We start from the raw sequence: 18,781 nt of genomic DNA, 5'->3' as shown, positions 1-18,781 counted from the left end.
AAAAAGGCCTAGATTCTACTAACATATTTTCATCTCTCAAACTCCTACTCCTGGGACTCTGGTTACCATCTCTTGGACTTCTCAGTAAACCAAGGAACATCTGTTTCCTGATTCCAAAACAGACTTCCTTTCTATGTTCTTCCTTGTCTTTTCTAATGTTTAATTTAATAACAGATTGTCTAACCCTAGTGGACATATTTTGCTTTTGATCATAAAAAACTTAGGTCCATCAGGTGTGGCTCAGTAGTCATGGTTTGATTCCCAGTCAGGGCCTCCAACTTGATCCCCAGTAGGGGGCCTGCTGGAGGCAGTCCATCAATGAATCTCAGCATCGATATTTCTCTCTCTCTCTCTCTCTCTCTCTCTCTCTCTCTCTCTCAAATCAATAAAAATATATTAAAAAACAAAAACACAGCCATAACCAGTTTGGCTCAGTGGATAGAGCATCAGCCTGCAGACTGAAGGGTCCCAGGTTTGATTCCGGTCAGGGGCATGTACCTTAGTTGCAAGCACATCCCCAGTGGAGGGTGTGCAAAAGGCAGCTGATCAATGTTTCTCTCTTATCAATGTTTCTAACTCTTTATTCCTCTCCCTTCCTCTCTATGAAAATCAATAAAGTATATTACACACACACACACACACACACACACACACACACAGATACTTAGGGCCTGGCTGGTGTCGCTCAGTTGTTGGGCACGTACCCATGCACCAAGAGGTCACCAGTTCAATTCCTGGTCAGAGGCTGTGGGCTCGATGCCAGCAGGAGGCCTCCCATCGATGTTGATGCTTCTCTCTCATTGGTATTTCCATCTCTCCCTCTCTTTCTCTCAAAATCAATAAAACATATTTTTTTAAAATAAAATACTTAAGGAAAAAAAACATTTGGCCAAAGATCCTTTGAGCTTTACCTGTCAACAGGAAGAGTGGCAAAGTCACATTGCATAAGGGCATGTGGGATGGGAGGCATTGTTGTGGCTAACTCTGAAAAGTCTACTACAACATCTTATATAATAAAAACCTAATATGCAAATTGTCTCCTCAGGCGATGGATTGGAGTTCCACTCAGAGTTTGGGAGTTTGAACACTTGCTAAAATGCGAGCTGACCACCAGGGGGCGGCACAGAACATGGTGAGCGTTGGTGACATGGCACTGGCAGCAAGCGGCAGTGGAGGTACTGCCGGCCCCAATGGGCCCTGATGAGAGTGGGACTGCATCGGGATGGTGCAGCAGTGAATGGACAGTGCCAGGCCAAGGCAGGTGGGAGTGGGAGTCGGATTGGTCCACAGATAGTGACCAGGGAAGGCAGTGGCGGGAGTTGGGGCTGCTGTCTGTCTCCCAGGTGCTGAAGGAGCCGGGCAGGGAGCCTGGCCCCAACCAATAGCCCTGTAGGCAGGATGGTGGAACAGGTGAGGGGGCTGCTCCAGACCAAGGTAGGTGCCAGGCAGGGATCCGGGACTGTGAGGCTGGGTACACAAGCTGGAGTTGTGAGGTTGGGGGCAGGCCTGGGGCCCCATCTCTGCAGACCACCCCAAGGGACTCCACCCATACACAAATTCGTGCACCGGACCTCTAGTATATGACTAAAAGTTAAGGAATGTAGCCCTGGCCAGTTTGGCTCAGTGGATAGAGTGTCAGCCTGTGGACTCAAGGGTCCCAGGTTCGATTCCAGTCAATCAAGGGCATGTGCCTTGTTGTGGGCACAAACCCAGTAGAGAGTGTGCAAGAGGCAGCTGATCAATGTTTCTCTCTTATCGATGTTTCTAACTCTCTACCCCTCTCCTTTTCTCTCTGTAAAAAATCAATAAAATATATTTTTAAAAAGTTAAGAAATGCAGCACTCATCAGCTCACAACTAGGCTTACAGCTATTTGTGTAGAAGAGATGTAGGTGAGGTTCCTTCCTCTCTGCAGTGCTCAGGGCTGTATGCAGTCCAAAGGGTGGGCAGGCAATAAAAAATTGACCTGCAAATTCTGACCTGAAGGTGATACAACCCCCTTCATTTTCTGCAAGGATATATCCAGTACTCTCTTTCTCCCCCAAGATTATTAAGTTTCACTACTATATAAACTTTTATATATCTCATTTCTAACTTTCTGTTCAGGTTCTTGAAAGAAACAGCAATCATATAACAAATGATAAACTCAAACTTGTGAATAATTAAATGTTAATTTAACAGTTCTATAATACAGCAATAATAGGGCTATCTTACTTTAGTAATAAAACAGGTGTCTAACCATAGGGCCATCAAGGATACATTCCAAATGCAAGTACAAAAGCATCTCTTATTAACTTTCTGAGGGCAGTTGCTAGACCAAGGTTATTAAGAAGCAAATACTCTTAGGCAGAGCAGTTCCCTTGAAGTGTTCATGATCTCACATCTGCCAACTCTCCCAAGAGTATTCAGCTGAGGAAGTGTGGAGAGTGGCTACAGTGTTTGGACAGATTCTAGCCTCAGCTTAATGAGAGGGCACAGTCCTCTCATGGCCACGTGCAAGTCCCAGCTTGGAGGGCAAAGCCCTCACAGCACAATTATAGCCAACAGCTGTAACTGTAAGCTTGAATCTATGGTCCGAACACATGGCCCCACATGCCCGAGTGGTGTGGGCTTGATAGAGTTCAGGTGCATGTAATTGAGTAGATTCAAAACTCACGAGAATGTTGTAACCACACCCTTACTTTGCCTTGTGGAATCTGGCTATAAAAATGATTTGGCTTGCCCTAACCGGTTTGGACCAGTGGATAGAGTGTCGGCCTGTGGACTGAAGGGTCCCAGGTTCAATTCCCGTCAAGGGCATGTACCTTGGTTACAGGCACATCCCCAATAGGGAGTGTGCAAGAGGCAGCTGATCGGATGTTTCTCTCTCATCGATGTTTCTAACTCTCTATCCCTCTCCTTTCCTCTCTGTAAAAATCAATAAAATATATATTTTTAAAAAAGACTTGGCTTACAGGCTGTGGCACTGTCTCTCTCCATCAGAGGGCAGTGTCCCACCAAGACCCAGCTTTCTTCTCTTCTGTCTTTTCTAAATCCTTCACTGTCCCCACAGATTCACCCTTGGCCATGCTGGCCTGGCACAAGGAAGACAGCATTTTTGCTTCCCATTCAGAGTAATCCTGAGAATTAAATGTTCAGAGGTGCTCATGTGTGTACATACTAATTTCTGTGTCCTTTACTTCTAAGCTCATATATAATGTTACACATCACAAAAGGCAGTGTAAAATACCTAAGAAGTAAATTAAATTCAGAAAATGAGATGGAAATAGTAATTTGATTACTACCAAATCTCTAAAATACCTATTATGTAGTAGTCACTCAATAAATATTTGCTGAATGGATATAACGGCCACATTCCAATACACATACTATATATATTGATTTCAGAAAGAGAGAGAGAGAGAGAGAGAGAAAGAGAGAGAGAGAGAGAGAGAGAGAGAGAGAGTGAGAGAGAGAAACATCAATGACGAGAATCATTGATCGGCTGCCTCCTGCATGCCCCACAGAGAATCGAGCCCACAACCCCAGCATGTGCCCCTGATCGGAATCAAACGCAGGACCCTTTAGTCTGCAGGCTGATGCTTTATCCCCTGAGCCAAACCGGCTAGGGCCACATACATTTTTTTTTTTTTCACAATAGAGCCCATTCATATTCATCCCTTCCTTTCTATTACTATCCATAACCAGTTTTTTAGTTAATTAAAGTTCCTGTCATCAAAGACTTAATTACAATAGGCTAACTAACCATTTCCCTGTCTTTAAACTTTCCTTTCTCCCCATCTGAATCTAATTAGAATATAAGACCAAGCTTAAAACACTCCCTATTCAAAAACTCTAAATTATGCAATTGCTTTGGATAATTGCAAGTTCTTTACTCAGGTAACATGTACTTTTTTTGCAATCTGCTCTCAAATATGAAAACAAATATCCTTCTAAATCAGTGGTTCTGAACCTTTCTAATGCTGTGGCCCTTTAATACATTTCCTCATGTTGTGGTGACCCCCATCATAAAATTATTTTTGTTGCTACTTGATAACTGTTATATAATTTTGCTACTGTTATGAATCCTAATGTAAATATCTGTGTTTTCTGATGGTCTTAGGCTCTACAGCAGTGGTTCTCATATGTTGTAAAGATGGTTCAATGTTAATAAAGGGTCCTGGCTCCTTTACCAGGCCAGAAACGCTTTGAAAACAGTAGCCATGCCTTTTTCAAGCAATTCTTTCTGACACAGTGTTTGGCATCATGTAGGCATTTGACAAACCAGTGGTTTCTAAATGCTTCCATTCAGAGGATCCTTTACAAAACAAAGTTTTGAATTTAAGTTTGCTACATGTACAGAGAAGTGCACATACCAAAATCGGTTTAATTTTCACAACATTCTTATGTAACCAGCTACCAGCATAAGAAACACATGCAACCTGAATCTCCTCCTCCCCCCCCTTATGAGAACTCTATTTCGATGTATTACTATGGTAAATGTAGTTTTGGTATAAGAAGAGTGAGAAGCCCTCTTTTCTGCTGGTTAGAGAATCACCCAGCTCTGCTAAGGTTGCTGGTTCAATCTCTGTCAGGGTACATGCAAGAATCAATGAATGCATAAATAAGGGAAACAACTAATTGATGTCTCTCTCCCTTCTCTTTCTCTCTAGAATTAATTAAAAAATAACAGAAAAATATATATTTTTAAAAAGAAGAGCCAAAACCAGTTTGGCTCAGTGGATAGAGCGATGGTCTGCGGACTCAGGGGTCCCGGGCTGGATTCCGGTCAGGGGCATGTACATTGGTTGTGGGCACATCCTCTGTGGGGAGTGTGCAGGAGGCAGCTGATCAATGTTTCTCTCTCATCAATGTTTCTAACTCTCTATCCCTCTCCCTTCTTCCCTGTAAAAAATCAATAACATACATTAAAAAAAAAGAAAAGTGGGAATATACCTAGATACCTCATAATAATATCACTGCTTCATCTCTTCCTCCCTCAGAGAAGTGTGCCCACGCACACACACCCATGGACTGGAACTAATTAATAGCTATGGTTGTAAACGAATGCATGGAAACATAAACCTACACCACCTTCAGGGGGAAAGGTATGTATCAAACTGTTGGAGGAATTCGTGACCCCTCATTTTAAATATATCTTACAATTGCCGCTCTAGGAGTACTGTCTTAGTCAACTCTCAAGACTAATCTTATATTCAACATGGCCGCATGCGCGCCTGTAAGCAACATGGCCGCTCTGCCAGGCACCAAGATGGCGACCACAGCCTCATTGCACTCGGAAGCACCCGAGAGCGCCAATAAGAAAACATCCGCCCTCCTGCCAGCACTTAAGATGGCTCCTGTTTCGGCGTCAACGCTGCGCGGAACCGGAAGTGGCTTTTCATTTAGCGAAACGCCGGGATCTCTCTTCGTTTAGCCTTGGAGGGTCCGTGTGAGAATTAGTTTTGTTTTTTTTTCCCCGGGAGCTTCAACGGGGAGGTGCTAGTCTCCCGCGCTTACCCAGGCTGGGAGACAAGGATGTCGGACACGTGGAGCTCTATCCAGGCGCACAAAAAGCAGCTGGACTCGCTGCGGGAGAGGCTGCAGCGGAGGCGGAAGCAGGACTCGGGGCACTTGGGTGAGTCGCGTGTCCCCGGCCGGTGGTGGGCCGGGCTGGGTGGGAGGGAACCCGGAGAAAAAGACAGCTCCCGAGTGGAAGCCCTTCTCCACGTGGCTGTGTCTTTAACGCCCCCTGCATTGGCACTCCCTCCCTCGCCTCGGCAGCACCGGGCGTCGGGTCCCTCGGTTCGCTTTCCCCGCACCGACGCCCGGGCCCCATGCCCGCCCTGCCTGAGCCCTCCTCAGTCTCCAGGAGCGTCCCGTTTGGTTTGCTAGGCTTCTCAGCCCCGTTCCTGGAAACAGAAAGCCCTCTCTTTCTGTGGCTCCCATGGCGCTTTGCTCTCCCCTCGGTTCTGGTGACTGATTTGCAGTGGCCTTTTCTTTGCGACTGTGGGCACCGTGAGCGAGCGCTGGGCCTTGTTACCCGTGCCCAGGTCAGGGGCCCGCAGAGTTGGTGAGGCTCCGTCAGCGGAGGAGCTGGCGATGCTTCCGTCATTTACACACGGAGCTGGAATCTGAAAGCATTAGTTTTTTTTGTTTGTTTTTGTTTTTGTTTTTGTTTGTTTGTTTTTTAATCCCCCAGCCCCGCTTCTGTGTCACAATAGTAAAACGAACCTCACCACCCATTCCCAGCACGATCCCCTGAATTATCTAAGACAAATCAATGATAAAAGATGTACAAGAATAGCGAATCTCTGTACCACTATTGTTATATAGGTTATTTCAGTGTTTCTCAGTCTATTCAAATCCATCACTAAATCTTGTCTTAACATATCAGGACCATGCACACATTCTGGCCCCTGGAACTAGATGCCCTGCCAGGACTCCCACACCATAATAAATAAATGTCTGTTGAGTTCTACAGTGTGCATGAGTGTAGTTAGACAAAATAAGTGTGACATGGACCATGCTCTCAAGGAATTTGAAATTTAGTTGCGGATAAAGAGTATGATGCATGTAAAAGGCCACATGAATGCTTCCACAAGAGTGCAGTGAGAGAACTAACAAGAATTTGCCGGGACCGGTTTGGCTCAATGGATAGAGCGTCGGCTTGGGGACTGAGGGGTCCGGGGTTCGATTCCGGTCAAGGGCATGTACCTTGGTTGCGGGCATATCCCCAGTGGGGGGTGTGCAGGAGGCAGCTGATTGATGACTCTCTCTCATCAATGTTTCTGACTCTCTATCTCTCCCTTCCTCTCAGTATAAAATCAATAAAAAATATATTTAAAAAAAAAAAAAAAAAGAACTAACAAGAATTGGTTTAGTCAGTGAAGGCAATGATGGAGAAGTTGGTACTTGAAAATTTTTTTTTTTAACATTTAATCACCTTTATTTTTTGTTTATTTATTTCTATTTGTTTTTGTTAATCCTCACCTGAGAATATTTTTCCATTGACTTTTAGGGAGAATGGAAGAGAGAGGGAATGACAGAGAGAAACATCTATGTGAGAGAAAGGACCCAGGTGGGGAGGAGCCTGTAACCAAGGTACCTGCCTTTGACCAGAATCAAACCCTGGATGGACCCTTTGGTCCACAGGCTGATGCTTTATCCACTGAGCCAAACTGACTAGGGCTGGAATTTGGTTTTGAGGGCTATATTGTACTTAGATAATTAAAAAATAAGTTAAGAGGGTAGGATGAGTGGAAGAAGAGGTGCAAGTCATATGGTCATGGATTAATTAGTAGTCAAGCATTGGAGTAGTTACTGAATTACACAAGAGGAAGACTTTTTTTCCTTGATATATAAACTTCAGTTCTTTGACCTCTTGTACATCAATTTTCTGTTTTGTTTTTTTTTTTCTTATTCTTTGGTTTCCTCTGTTTCTGAGCCTTTTAAACATGAATATCAATTTTATTTTATTTATTTTTAATTTTTTTAATTGATTTCGGAGGAGATAGAAACATCAGTGATGAGAGAGAATCATTGATTGGCTGCCTCCTGCATGCCCCACACTGGGGATCGAGACTTCAATTCAAGCATGTGCCCTTGACCAGAATTGAACCTGGGACCCATTCAGTTTACAGGTTGACTCTCTAACCAAAGCTGGCCAGACGACATGCATATCAATTTTAGATAGAAAATACAACAAATCACTATCATAGACAAATGACCCGTTGCTTCTTTTATTTTTTTTAATTACTGATTTTATAGAGAGAGGAAGGAAGAGAGAAACATTAATTTGTTCTACTTATTTATGCATTCATTGGTTGATTCTTGTATGTGCCCTGACCAGGGATTGAAACTGCAACCTTGGTTTATCAGATAATGCTCTAAACGACTGAACTACCTGGCTTGGGTACCCAATTGCTTCTTAATTTATTATAGACTACTATAATTGGGATTAAAGTATTTCATCAACTTTTTCAAAAACAGCATTCTGGAAAGATATGATTCAAGGCATTTCTATTATATACATATGTGTGTGTTCCTGAAAAACTTTGCTTTCTGAAAAAGCCTGCATTAAAAATAGCAGGGCTTGCCCTGGCCAGTTGCTCAGTGGTTAGAGTGTTGGCTGAAGGATCTCTGGTTTGATTTTTCGTCCAGACACATACCTCAGTTGCAGATTCATACCAGGCCCTTATCAGGGCACATACAAAGGCAACCAATTGATGTGTCTCTCACATTGCTGTTTCTCTCTGTCTCTTCTTCTCTCTTCTACTCTCTCTAAAAATCAATGGAAAAACATCCTTGATTGAGGATTAACTAAAAAAAAAAAAAAAATAGTTCATTTTACAGACTTATTGCTTCCTTTAAGAAAAATTACACATTACTCAAAGAAGATCTAAATTTGGTTACTAACTGGAAAAAGTAAAATCTTTTTGTGTTTTTTTAAATATATTTTATTAATTTTTTTTTACAGAGAGGAAGGGAGAGAGATAGAGAGCTAGAAACATCGATGAGAGGGAAACATTGACCAGCTGCCTCCTGCACACCCTCTACCGGGGATGTGCCCACAACCAAGGTACATGCCCTTGACCGGAATCGAACCTGGGACCTTTCAGTCCACAGACTGATGCTCTATCCAAACCCCCCCCCCCCCCCCCGTGCCTAAATGCATCGGGCTTCCAGTAATATATAAATTTGTGGATGCTATGCATGAAATCCTCATTTTAAAGCACCTTGTATTTTTTTTCCTTAATGAAATTTACCATTGATTGTTCTTAGTTGGGTTGCTTAATTAAAGAAATTTTTGTTTACTTTAAAAGAATTTTAAACTTGACTGATAAAAAAAATCAGTTTGATTCTAGTGTAAAATATAATGGGGGTATTTTAGCTCAAATGTATTAGATTTGTAGAATCTCTGAATTGCAAGGGATTTCAGTGATCACCAAATCAGTCCTGTTCAATGCAGGAGTTTTGCCTATAGTTTTTCAAGTAAGCTAAATACCGTGTTTCCCTGAAAATAAGACCTACTTACAGGTTTCCTTCTGAGTGAAATATAAGGCATCCCCCCAAAAATAAGCGCCGCCTCTCCCTCCCCCCAGGCTCTGTCTCAGAATGCTATTGCTAAACATGAGAGATTTGGTCCACTGATTCTGAAAGAAATGGAGTCACAGGAAATTCAGGAATTGGATTGTTATGATGATGTTCCAGAAGATGATGACATGATTGTCATTGAATAAACGAGTAAATTCTTGATACTGTAGGATTCACAGTTTTTCTGGTTTGTGTTGACAACTACCGTACTACCGTACAGGTAATAAATTTCCTTTATTTTCATTTAACAATAAATGTGTACCGTATTCTTCATGGAAAAATAAGACATCCCCTGAAAATAAGACCTAGCGCATCTTTGGGAGCAAAAATTAATATAAGACACTGTCTTATTTTCGGGGAAACAGGGTAGTAACTGTCACTTAAATTTAATACGTATTTTTAGCTTAAGTCAGTTGCTCTCAAACTCTCATCCTGATCTTCAAAGTGCTTCCATGATTCTTCCATGGGTATGACACCTTTGTGCCACAAGGAACTTTTATCAGTTCATCTAAGTTCTAGTCAAGATTCAGCAGAACATAAAGGAATTATAAGTAAGCAAGGTGAAGAAAGTTATGTCAATTTATTTAATATTTACAGCTAATATGGAATTGTGGAATCTGTTTTCCAAATAGTGTATAACTTATTTTCATAAAACATTAAGTATTACAGCAAATTTTTTGGTATAGTTCTGCTCTAATGTCCTTGGAATTTCTGAGTCAAATTTTACTAAAGTTAGTTCCATGAGAGTGGAAATTTGCAAGTAATAAAAATATTTTTACATGTAAACTAATGCCTCATTTATACCTTACTAAAGGCCCAGTGCACAAAATTTGTGCACAGGAGGGGAGTCCCTCAGCCCAGCCTGTACCCTCTCCAATCCAGGATCCCTCAGGGATGTCCAACTGCCAGTTCAGGCCCGATCCCAGCAGTCAGACATCCCTCTCACAAACTGGGACCACTGGCTCCTAACTGCTCATCTCCCTGCTTGCCTGATCATCTACCCCCTAACTGCCCCCTTGCCAGTCTGGTTGCCCCCAACTGTCGTGTCCACCCCAACCCCCCCCCCAGTCTTGTTGCTCTTAACTGCACCCCCCTGCCAGCGTGGTCACCCTAACTGCCCTCCCCCCAGCTGGCCTGGTTACCCTTAACTGCCCCCTGCCCCCCGCCTGGTCATCCCCAATTGCCCCCTGCTGGCCTGGTTGCCCCTTACTGCGCCCCCTGCCAGTCTGTCACCCCCAGCTGCCCCCTGTCGAGCTGGTCGCCCTACTGTGTCCCCTGCTGGCTTGGTCACCCCTTACTGCCCCCCTTCCCCCCCCCCGCCAGTTTGGTCGCCCCAAACTGCCTCCCCCCCCCCCCATCAGCCTGGTTGCCCTAAGTGGCCCCTCCCCACTGGCCTGGTTGCCCCAAACTGCCCTCTGCCAACCTGGTTGCCCCTTACTGTGCCCCCTGTGCCGGCCTGGTTGCCCCCAACTGCCCCCTTCACTAGCCTGGTGGCCCCCAAATGCCCCTCCCTGCCAGCCTGGTTGTCCCCAACTGCCCCCCCCCCCCCCCTACCGGCCTGGTCTCCCCATGCAGCCTGCTGTTCAGTCGTTTGGTCATCCCTCACTAAACCCCCTGCCTGCCTTATTGGGTCGTCCTTCCTGTTATTTTGGTCATGATGGCCCCTGGCTCTTTATATATTAGGATATTTAACAGAATTCCAGTATAGGTCCTGAGTTTAATATTTCATCTGGCCCTGGCTGGTGTGGCTCAATTGGTTGGGCATAGGACCACGCACCAAAGGGTTGCCTGTTTAATTCCCAGTATGGGCCTTGTAGGAGGCAGCTGATGTGTCATTCTCACATCAATATTTCTCCATCTCCTTCCTCTCTAAAAATCAATAAAAATATATTTGTTTTTTGTTAATCTTCACTTGAAGATATTTCACCATTGATTTTTAGGGAGAGTTAGAGAGAAATATCGATGTAAGAGAAACGCAGCAACAGGTTGTCTCCACCCAGGGTCAAGGTCCGAGGAGCCTGCAACCAAGGTATGTGCCCTTGACTGGAATCAAACCCAGGACACTCTGTCCGCAGCCCGATGCTCTATCCACTGAGCCAAACTAGTTAGGGCAAAAATAGATTAAAAAAAAAATACAGTCAGGAAATATTTTGTAACTAGGTTTCAGCAAATTATAAGATTTTTAAGTTTGATATTAAAGGTTCCATTATTCTAACCTCTGACACTGTCATTTGTAGATCTTCTGATGTCTAGTGGCCTTAATTCATAAAAATTTAAACTCCATTCCTCAGAGAGATTTAATCATATTTTAAGTTGTTGAAAATATGCCAAAACCGGTTTGGCTCAATGGATAGAGCATCGGCTTGGGGACTGAGAGGTCCCGGGTTCGATTCCGGTCAAGGGCATGTACCTTGGTTGTGGGCACATCTCCAGTAGGGGGTGTGCAAGAGGCAGCTGATGGATGACTCTCTCTCATCGATGTTTCTAACTCTCTATCTCTCTCCCTTCCTCTCTGTACAAAATCAATAAAAATATATTTAAAAAATAAATAAATAAAAATAAAGTAGGACAAGTCTGAAGGCCATCCAGATGCCAGAGCTGATTATGGATGGGTTGTGGCTTTGGTTTAAAAAAAAAAAAAAAAAAAAAAATTCTGGCTTTTAAATTCAGGTTTATTATACCAGTTGTCACTTAGAATAGCTTGAATGGAGTTGGTATGGACATTTAAATTTACCATGCTGCTCATTTCCTATAAAATACATGAAGGACAAGGAATTATGAAAATTCTCATTCAATAGAGAAAAGGTAAGCTCTTCCTAGAAAACTGAGCATTATCCTGGCAAAGCAGTGAATGAATGCTTAAATATGTTTGAGGAAAAGTTAATCTAGTGCTAAATTTGGTCGGAGGATTTCCCGCATGAAATGAAAGAACTGTATACTGTGATTGCTGAAGAATTTGACTCCTGAGAAATATATAGGCTGGCAGTTGCCTCTTTAAAAAAATATATATATTTATTGATTTCAGAGAGGAAGGGAGAGAGAGAGAGAGATAAAAACATCAATGAGAGAACATGCCCCACACCAGGGATTGAGCTGGAAACGCAGGCATGTGGCCTTGACCAGACTCAAACCCAGGACCCTTCAATCTACAGGTTGATGTTCTATCCACTGAGCCAAACCAGCCACGGAACCCTTTTGCAGTTTATATTCTCTTCATCCTTAGATCTACGGAATCCAGAGGCAGCACTGTCTCCAACCTTCCGCAGTGACAGCCCAGTGCCTACTGTACCCACTTCTGGTGGCTCCAAGTCCAGCACAGCTTCAGTTCCTGAATTAGCTACAGACCCTGAGTTGGAGAAGAAGTTGCTACACCATCTCTCTGATCTGTCCCTCACATTGCCTACTGATGCTGTTTCCATCTGTCTTGCCATCTCCACGGTAATGACCTGATAAGACAGGGTTGGAATCTATCCCTTTTTTTTTTTCAGTTCATGGTCAGTGTCTTATTGCCTTCTCTTACTTCCCCAGCCAGATGCCCCTGCTACTCAAGAGGGGGTAGAAAGCCTCTTACAGAAGTTTGCAGCTCAGGAGTTGATTGAGGTAAAGCGAGGTCTCCTACAAGATGATGCACATCCTACTCTTGTGACCTATGCTGATCATTCCAAGCTCTCGGCCATGATGGTCGCTGTGGCAGAAAAGGGCTCTGGGGAGGTAACAGGGACTATCACAGGCCAGAAGCGGCGAGCAGAACAGGACTCAACAACAGCAGCTGCCTTTTCTAGCTCTTTGGCCTCTGGTCTGGCCTCTTCAGCATCAGAAACAGTCAAGGAGCCAACCAAGAAATCAAGGAAACATGCTGCCTCAGATGTTGATCTGGAGATAGAAAGTCTTCTGAACCAACAGTCAACTAAGGAACAACAGAGCAAGAAGGTAGGGGCAGATGGAAATTTTTTCATACATATACCTGGAATTATAACTTTGGTTGAGAGGAATTTACCCCGACACAAGGAGCAATTCTTAGAATTGAAGGTTTAGAACAGTGGTTCCCAGCAGGGGATGATGTTGCCTTCCTCCCTCCTTGCAGAGGACATTTAACAAGGTCCGGAGACATTTTTGGTTGTCACAATAAAAGAGAATGCTACAGGCATCTAGTGGGTAGAGGCAAGGGATACTGCTGAACATCCTACAGTCATAATAGGACAACCATACAACAAAGAATTATGCAGCCCTAAATGTTAATAATGTCAATGTTAGAAACTTGGATTTAGAGAATCTTTGTTACTGGATCTGTTTGGAAGAATCATAAGATCAAGGGCAGGGGAATCCAGCTCTGGCTGGGTAGCTCATTTGGTTAGAGCATTGTTCCAATATACCAAGGTTGTGGGTTCAATCCAGTCAGGGCACATACAAGAATCGACCAATGAATGCACAAATAAGTGAAACAACAAATTGATGTTTCTCCCTTCCTCTCTTTCTAAATATCAACAAATAAAATTTTTTTTAAATAGACGAATCCAAATTTAGGAATGGGGGGGGGGGATGAATGGAAATGAATACTGGACCAATAATTATAGAAATTGATTAAACAATGTGAATTGGCAGTACAGCAAGTTCTCAAAGTCATTTTGTTCAGTGTTATTTCACCATAACATTGATGAGATGCCTTAGGAACTTTGTTTATATCAATTAGCCTATGGTAAAATTAGTTTTGTTATATATTTTTTCATTTAAAGTTATAAAACCTATCAACAATGTTGAAGACTTACTGTGTAGTGGTTCTTGGTATAAATAATGGAGCCACAGGAGTTCTCTTCCATTTGCTACTTCTAGGTGTGTGAATTTGACCAGTTAAAGTGACAGTAGAGTTCATTGTGCCTTGGTTCAGTACCTAACATAAGTGGTTTTGGTGGGCATTTTTATCAAGTAGAATTTACAAAGGTGGTTTAAGGGCTAATTTTACCTACAAACCCTGTTAAGTTCAAAGCTTCTTCTGTCAATAGGTCAGTCAGGAGATTCTAGAACTATTAAATACTACAACAGCCAAGGAGCAATCCATTGTCGAAAAGTTTCGGTCACGAGGTCGGGCCCAAGTGCAAGAGTTCTGTGACTATGGAACCAAGGAAGAGTGCATGAAAGCCAGTGATGCTGACCGGCCCTGTCGCAAGCTGCATTTCAGGTCTCTTGGGAGGGAGAGAGGTGGGATGGGTCTCCTAGAAGTAGTCATTCCTTTTCAGCACGTTGCTTCTAATCATTGAGATTATGTCTTTAATCCTGTTATTAAATGGTTTTCATATGTCCTGGCCAGCATAGCTCACTGGTTGTATATCATCGACATTTGAACCAGGAGATCACAGTCAGGGCACATGCCCAGGGTTGCATGCTCAATCCACAATAGGGGGCATGCAGGAGGTAGCGGATCAATGATTCTCTCCCATCATTGATGGTGAGACATCATTGATGTCTCTCTCTCTCTCCCTCTTTCTCTCTGAAATCAATACAATTATATTTTAAAAAGAAAAAGGTTTCAACAGTTTGTCAAAGACCTCCAAATTCTGAAAGTATACTTAAAAAAATGTTTTATTTTTAGAGAGGAAAGAGGGATAGAAAGATAGAAACACTGATGAGAGACATCATTGATTGGCTGCCTCTTGCATGCCCCCTGCTGAGGATCAAGCTTCAACCCAGGCATATGCCCTGACTGGGAATTGAACTGGTGACCTCTTGTTTCTGGGTCATGCTCAACCACTGAGCCACACCAACTGGGCTGAAAGTATACTTTTAGAAGTAGTGTTCTGTCGGAGGAATACAGGCTGGACTCCCAAATAAATGCCAAGTGTGTGTGTGGGTTTTTTTGTTTGTTTTGTTTTGTTTTTTTGTGGTGTGTGTGTGTGGGGGGGGGGGTAATCTTTACCCAAGGATATTTTTCCATTGATTTTTTTAGAGAGAGTGGAAAAGAGGGAAAGACAGGGAGAAATATTGATGTGAAAGAAACACATCGATTAGTTGCCTCCTGCAGGTGCTCTGCCCAGAGTCCAGGCCAGGGAAGAGCTTGCAACCCAACCAAGGTATGTGCCCTTGACTGGAATTGAACCCAGGACTTGTTGGTCTGCAGGCTAATACTATCCACTGAGCAAAACTGACCAGGGACAAGTATGTGTGTTTTTTTAATGCTCCTTTCTTGCAATAGCAAGGCACTTCTATCTCTGAGCCCCAGTGCAAATTAAAGTTCTTTGGAAGAAGATTATCTTAGGAGAAACAGGACTCTGGGCTCCTAGGCCAGTGTTATACTCTAACCAGCAAGCCCTTCCTTCCTTCCTGACATAAGATAAGCAAGTTATGTCTTTGCTCAGAGAGGAATTAAAACTCATTAGTGTGAATTACAAATATTCAGGTCCCCTGCCTCCCCCTTCTCTAAAAACTCTTGAAGGAAGCTCTAATAATTGAGAAAATTAGTAGATAGGAAATTGTGAAACAATTTGTTAATTGAACTGTTGGCTCTGAGTTTGGAACACCATCTTGATTCTGATTTTACCTTTTTATTTCCCCAGGCGAATCATCAATAAACACACTGATGAATCATTAGGTGACTGCTCTTTCCTTAATACATGTTTCCACATGGATACCTGCAAATATGTTCACTATGAAATTGATGCTTGCATGGATTCTGAGGCTCCTGGGAGCAAAGACCAGACACCAAGCCAGGAGCTTGCTCTCACACAGAGTGTTGGAGGAGATTCCAATGTAGACAGACTCTTCCCACCTCAGGTACCTGTTGGCTCAGAAAACTTATCTCAGTTTATGGACTTAATCTGATAGGACAGCCATACATGTAGAAAAGCAGGGCATAATTAGCAATCTGTTTTGCTGATTGGGAATGGAGTGGGATAGATATGCTTAAAAGGGAGTAGGAAAAGAGGGACTGGGGCCATGAATCTCAGAGTGGAGGAAGGGAAGATGACCAAATACCACCTCATGCAGTGGATCTGTTGTGATATCCGCTACCTGGACGTCAGTATCTTGGGCAAGTTTGCAGTTGTGATGGCTGACCCACCCTGGGATATTCACATGGAGCTGCCCTATGGGACCCTGACAGATGATGAGATGCGCAGGCTCAACATACCAGTACTGCAGGATGATGGCTTTCTCTTCCTCTGGGTCACAGGCAGGTAATGCAGTTCAAAGATATGTAGTATGGGCAGGTATAGTACAGAGTGAGTACTGGGTGGGGATAAAATCCTGGATTTCGCTAGCTGTGCTATTAACTATAAGATTGAGTCAGCCTTTTTTCCCCATTAGTGCCTATTTATAACAAATTATATATTGAATCATATTTAACTTTATATTTGTTCCTTGTGAAAGGTAAGGCCACTGAGAACAGATACTATGTTTTGTTTTTACATTCTTAAATCATCCTGTTGCCTTAATGGTGTCTTGCATGTAAATGTTCACTGAATGTCTACTGAAAACAATGTATCTTGGAGCGAAAGAAAAAACAGGCATGAAAGTAGCTGTTTAACCCTTCTTTCTTTCTAGGGCCATGGAGTTGGGCAGAGAATGTCTGAACCTCTGGGGGTATGTGTTGCTTTCTTTTGGGACTGTGGTTGGCAAACTGCGGCTCGTGAGCCGCATGCAGCTCTTTGGCCCCTTGAATGTGGTTCTTGCACAAAATACCAGAGCCTGGGCGAGTCTATTTTGAAGAAGTGATGTTAGAAGAAGTTTAAGTTTAAAAAATTTGGCTCTCAAAAGAAATTTCAATGGTTGTACTGTTGATATTTGGCTCTGTTGACTAATGAGTTTGCCAACTACTCTTTTGGGGGAAATGTATAATTGCTATATAGATAATCAGTTTATTTCTCCCAGAGTATTCCTGTGATTCCCTACCCTTAGAGTAGATGGTATAATACTACTCCTAAACTGTGAAAGCCTGATTAAAGCTCTAGTTTTTTTTATGTCCCACAGTTATGAACGGGTAGATGAAATTATCTGGGTGAAGACAAATCAACTGCAACGCATCATTCGGACAGGCCGGACAGGTCACTGGTTGAACCATGGAAAGGAACACTGCTTGGTGAGCAGCAGTGGGGCTCAATTCATTAGGTGGAGCAAAAAAGAGGAATTATGTGATTTCTCATTGAGAAAAAGTTCGAATGTTGGGTTCCATAAGGTAATCTGTTCTTTGTGGTGAGCAGGTTGGTGTCAAAGGAAATCCCCAAGGCTTCAACCAGGGTCTGGATTGTGATGTGATCGTAGCTGAGGTATGTGCTTCTCAGGCATCCAAAGTTTTCACGTTTGAACTGATACTAGTTATTGAGGTCAGGGTTATTGTCCCAAGTTCTCTCATTTGGCTCTCAAAAAGAAATTTGGGTCTTAAAACATAAATGGAAAGGGCTAGAATTGCAATTTTGGGTAACTTAAAAATAGCTAGACCCTTTATTTCCTAGGTTCGTTCTACCAGTCATAAACCAGATGAAATCTATGGCATGATTGAGAGACTATCCCCTGGCACTCGCAAGATTGAATTATTTGGACGACCTCACAATGTGCAACCCAACTGGTAAGTAAGGTGACCAGAGAACATGCTAGCCCCCATGGGCAAAAGCATTTATAGTCAAGGACGTTAGTTAGTAGAGTTTCACATCATATTCCAGTATCCTGTAAATGGGCTTCGAAGGATCATAAGCCAACTAAGCTTATATTTTATGTTAGACTGTTTTACAGGATTCTGCAACATTCATTGGAAACCCCACAGGTTTTAGGATTCAAACCACTGTTCTCTAGATTCTACTTTTACAACCTAAAGATATTCCTCATTTAGTCTGTGGATGTTTTGAATCTGTTTCCTGGTGGTTACTAAGAATCTAATCTGTCAAGAATTTTAACATCTTTCATTCTGTTAGTAGAGCTTTAAAAGATAGGCTGCTAATTTTTTTTAATTGAATTTACTTGGGTGACATTGGTTCACAAAAACATACAGGTTTTAAGTAAGTTCAATTAAAAAAATACAATTTAAAAAAAAGAGACATGCTGTTAGCATTTAACTTATCTAAGGAATACTCACTGTCAGCAACAGCTTTGAAAAGTAGGCCTGATTACCTATCAGTTATTAACTCTTAAGTGACACAGATCTTGCCTATTTTAACATCAGAATCTGCCCATTCATAACCAGTCATGCTACCACATACTATTCTATTAAGGCCTTTTAAAAAGAATTGGCATAGGTATTTGATGAGATGATAGGCAGTCTTAATAAAAGGTATATTTTAACAATATTAAGCCTTTTAATTCTGGGAATTTTGGTTTGCCCCATCTTTCCTCTTGCTTCAGGATCACCCTTGGAAACCAGCTGGATGGGATCCACCTACTAGATCCAGATGTGGTCGCCCGGTTCAAGCAAAGGTATCCAGATGGTATCATCTCTAAACCTAAAAATCTATAGAAGCACTTCCTCACAGAACTAAGCATCCATAGCTATGGCTCTGCAGACTGCATCTGAAGAGTAATATTTGTACAATAACTCTTTTTTTATTTAAATAAAAGTTTGTATTGCAGTAGGGGTTTTGAGGTCAAATTTTGACTTTGCCACTTAACAGTGTGTGGACTCATGTAACTCATCCCTCAGTATGATTCCTGATAATGTAAACTGGAAATATTACCTACTTCATTGGCTGTGGTAAGGGTTCAAACAAAATGAATGCATGGGAAGCATT

At 42.6% G+C, this 18,781-nt stretch overlaps 1 protein-coding gene across 1 annotated transcript; it reads left to right on the top strand.

Moving 5' to 3' along the window:
- Positions 1–5,365: 5,365 nt before the first annotated feature.
- On the top strand, positions 5,366–18,620 carry METTL3 (methyltransferase 3, N6-adenosine-methyltransferase complex catalytic subunit). The gene is made up of 11 exons (XM_036448336.2): positions 5,366–5,616; positions 12,298–12,512; positions 12,603–13,004; positions 14,075–14,250; positions 15,623–15,839; positions 16,053–16,240; positions 16,608–16,646; positions 17,034–17,142; positions 17,264–17,329; positions 17,516–17,628; positions 18,399–18,620. Exons 1-11 carry the CDS (start codon positions 5,517–5,519, stop codon positions 18,508–18,510), a joined length of 1,737 nt encoding a protein of 578 aa, XP_036304229.1. The 5' UTR covers positions 5,366–5,516; the 3' UTR covers positions 18,511–18,620.
- The last annotated feature ends 161 nt before the right edge of the window (positions 18,621–18,781 follow it).

The sequence above is a fragment of the Pipistrellus kuhlii genome, unplaced genomic scaffold, assembly GCF_014108245.1.
Source record: "Pipistrellus kuhlii isolate mPipKuh1 unplaced genomic scaffold, mPipKuh1.p scaffold_m20_p_1, whole genome shotgun sequence".
NCBI classification, from domain to species: domain Eukaryota; kingdom Metazoa; phylum Chordata; class Mammalia; order Chiroptera; family Vespertilionidae; genus Pipistrellus; species Pipistrellus kuhlii.
Note: the sequence above shows the minus strand (reverse complement) of the source record. Positions and strands in the feature narration are given on the sequence as shown.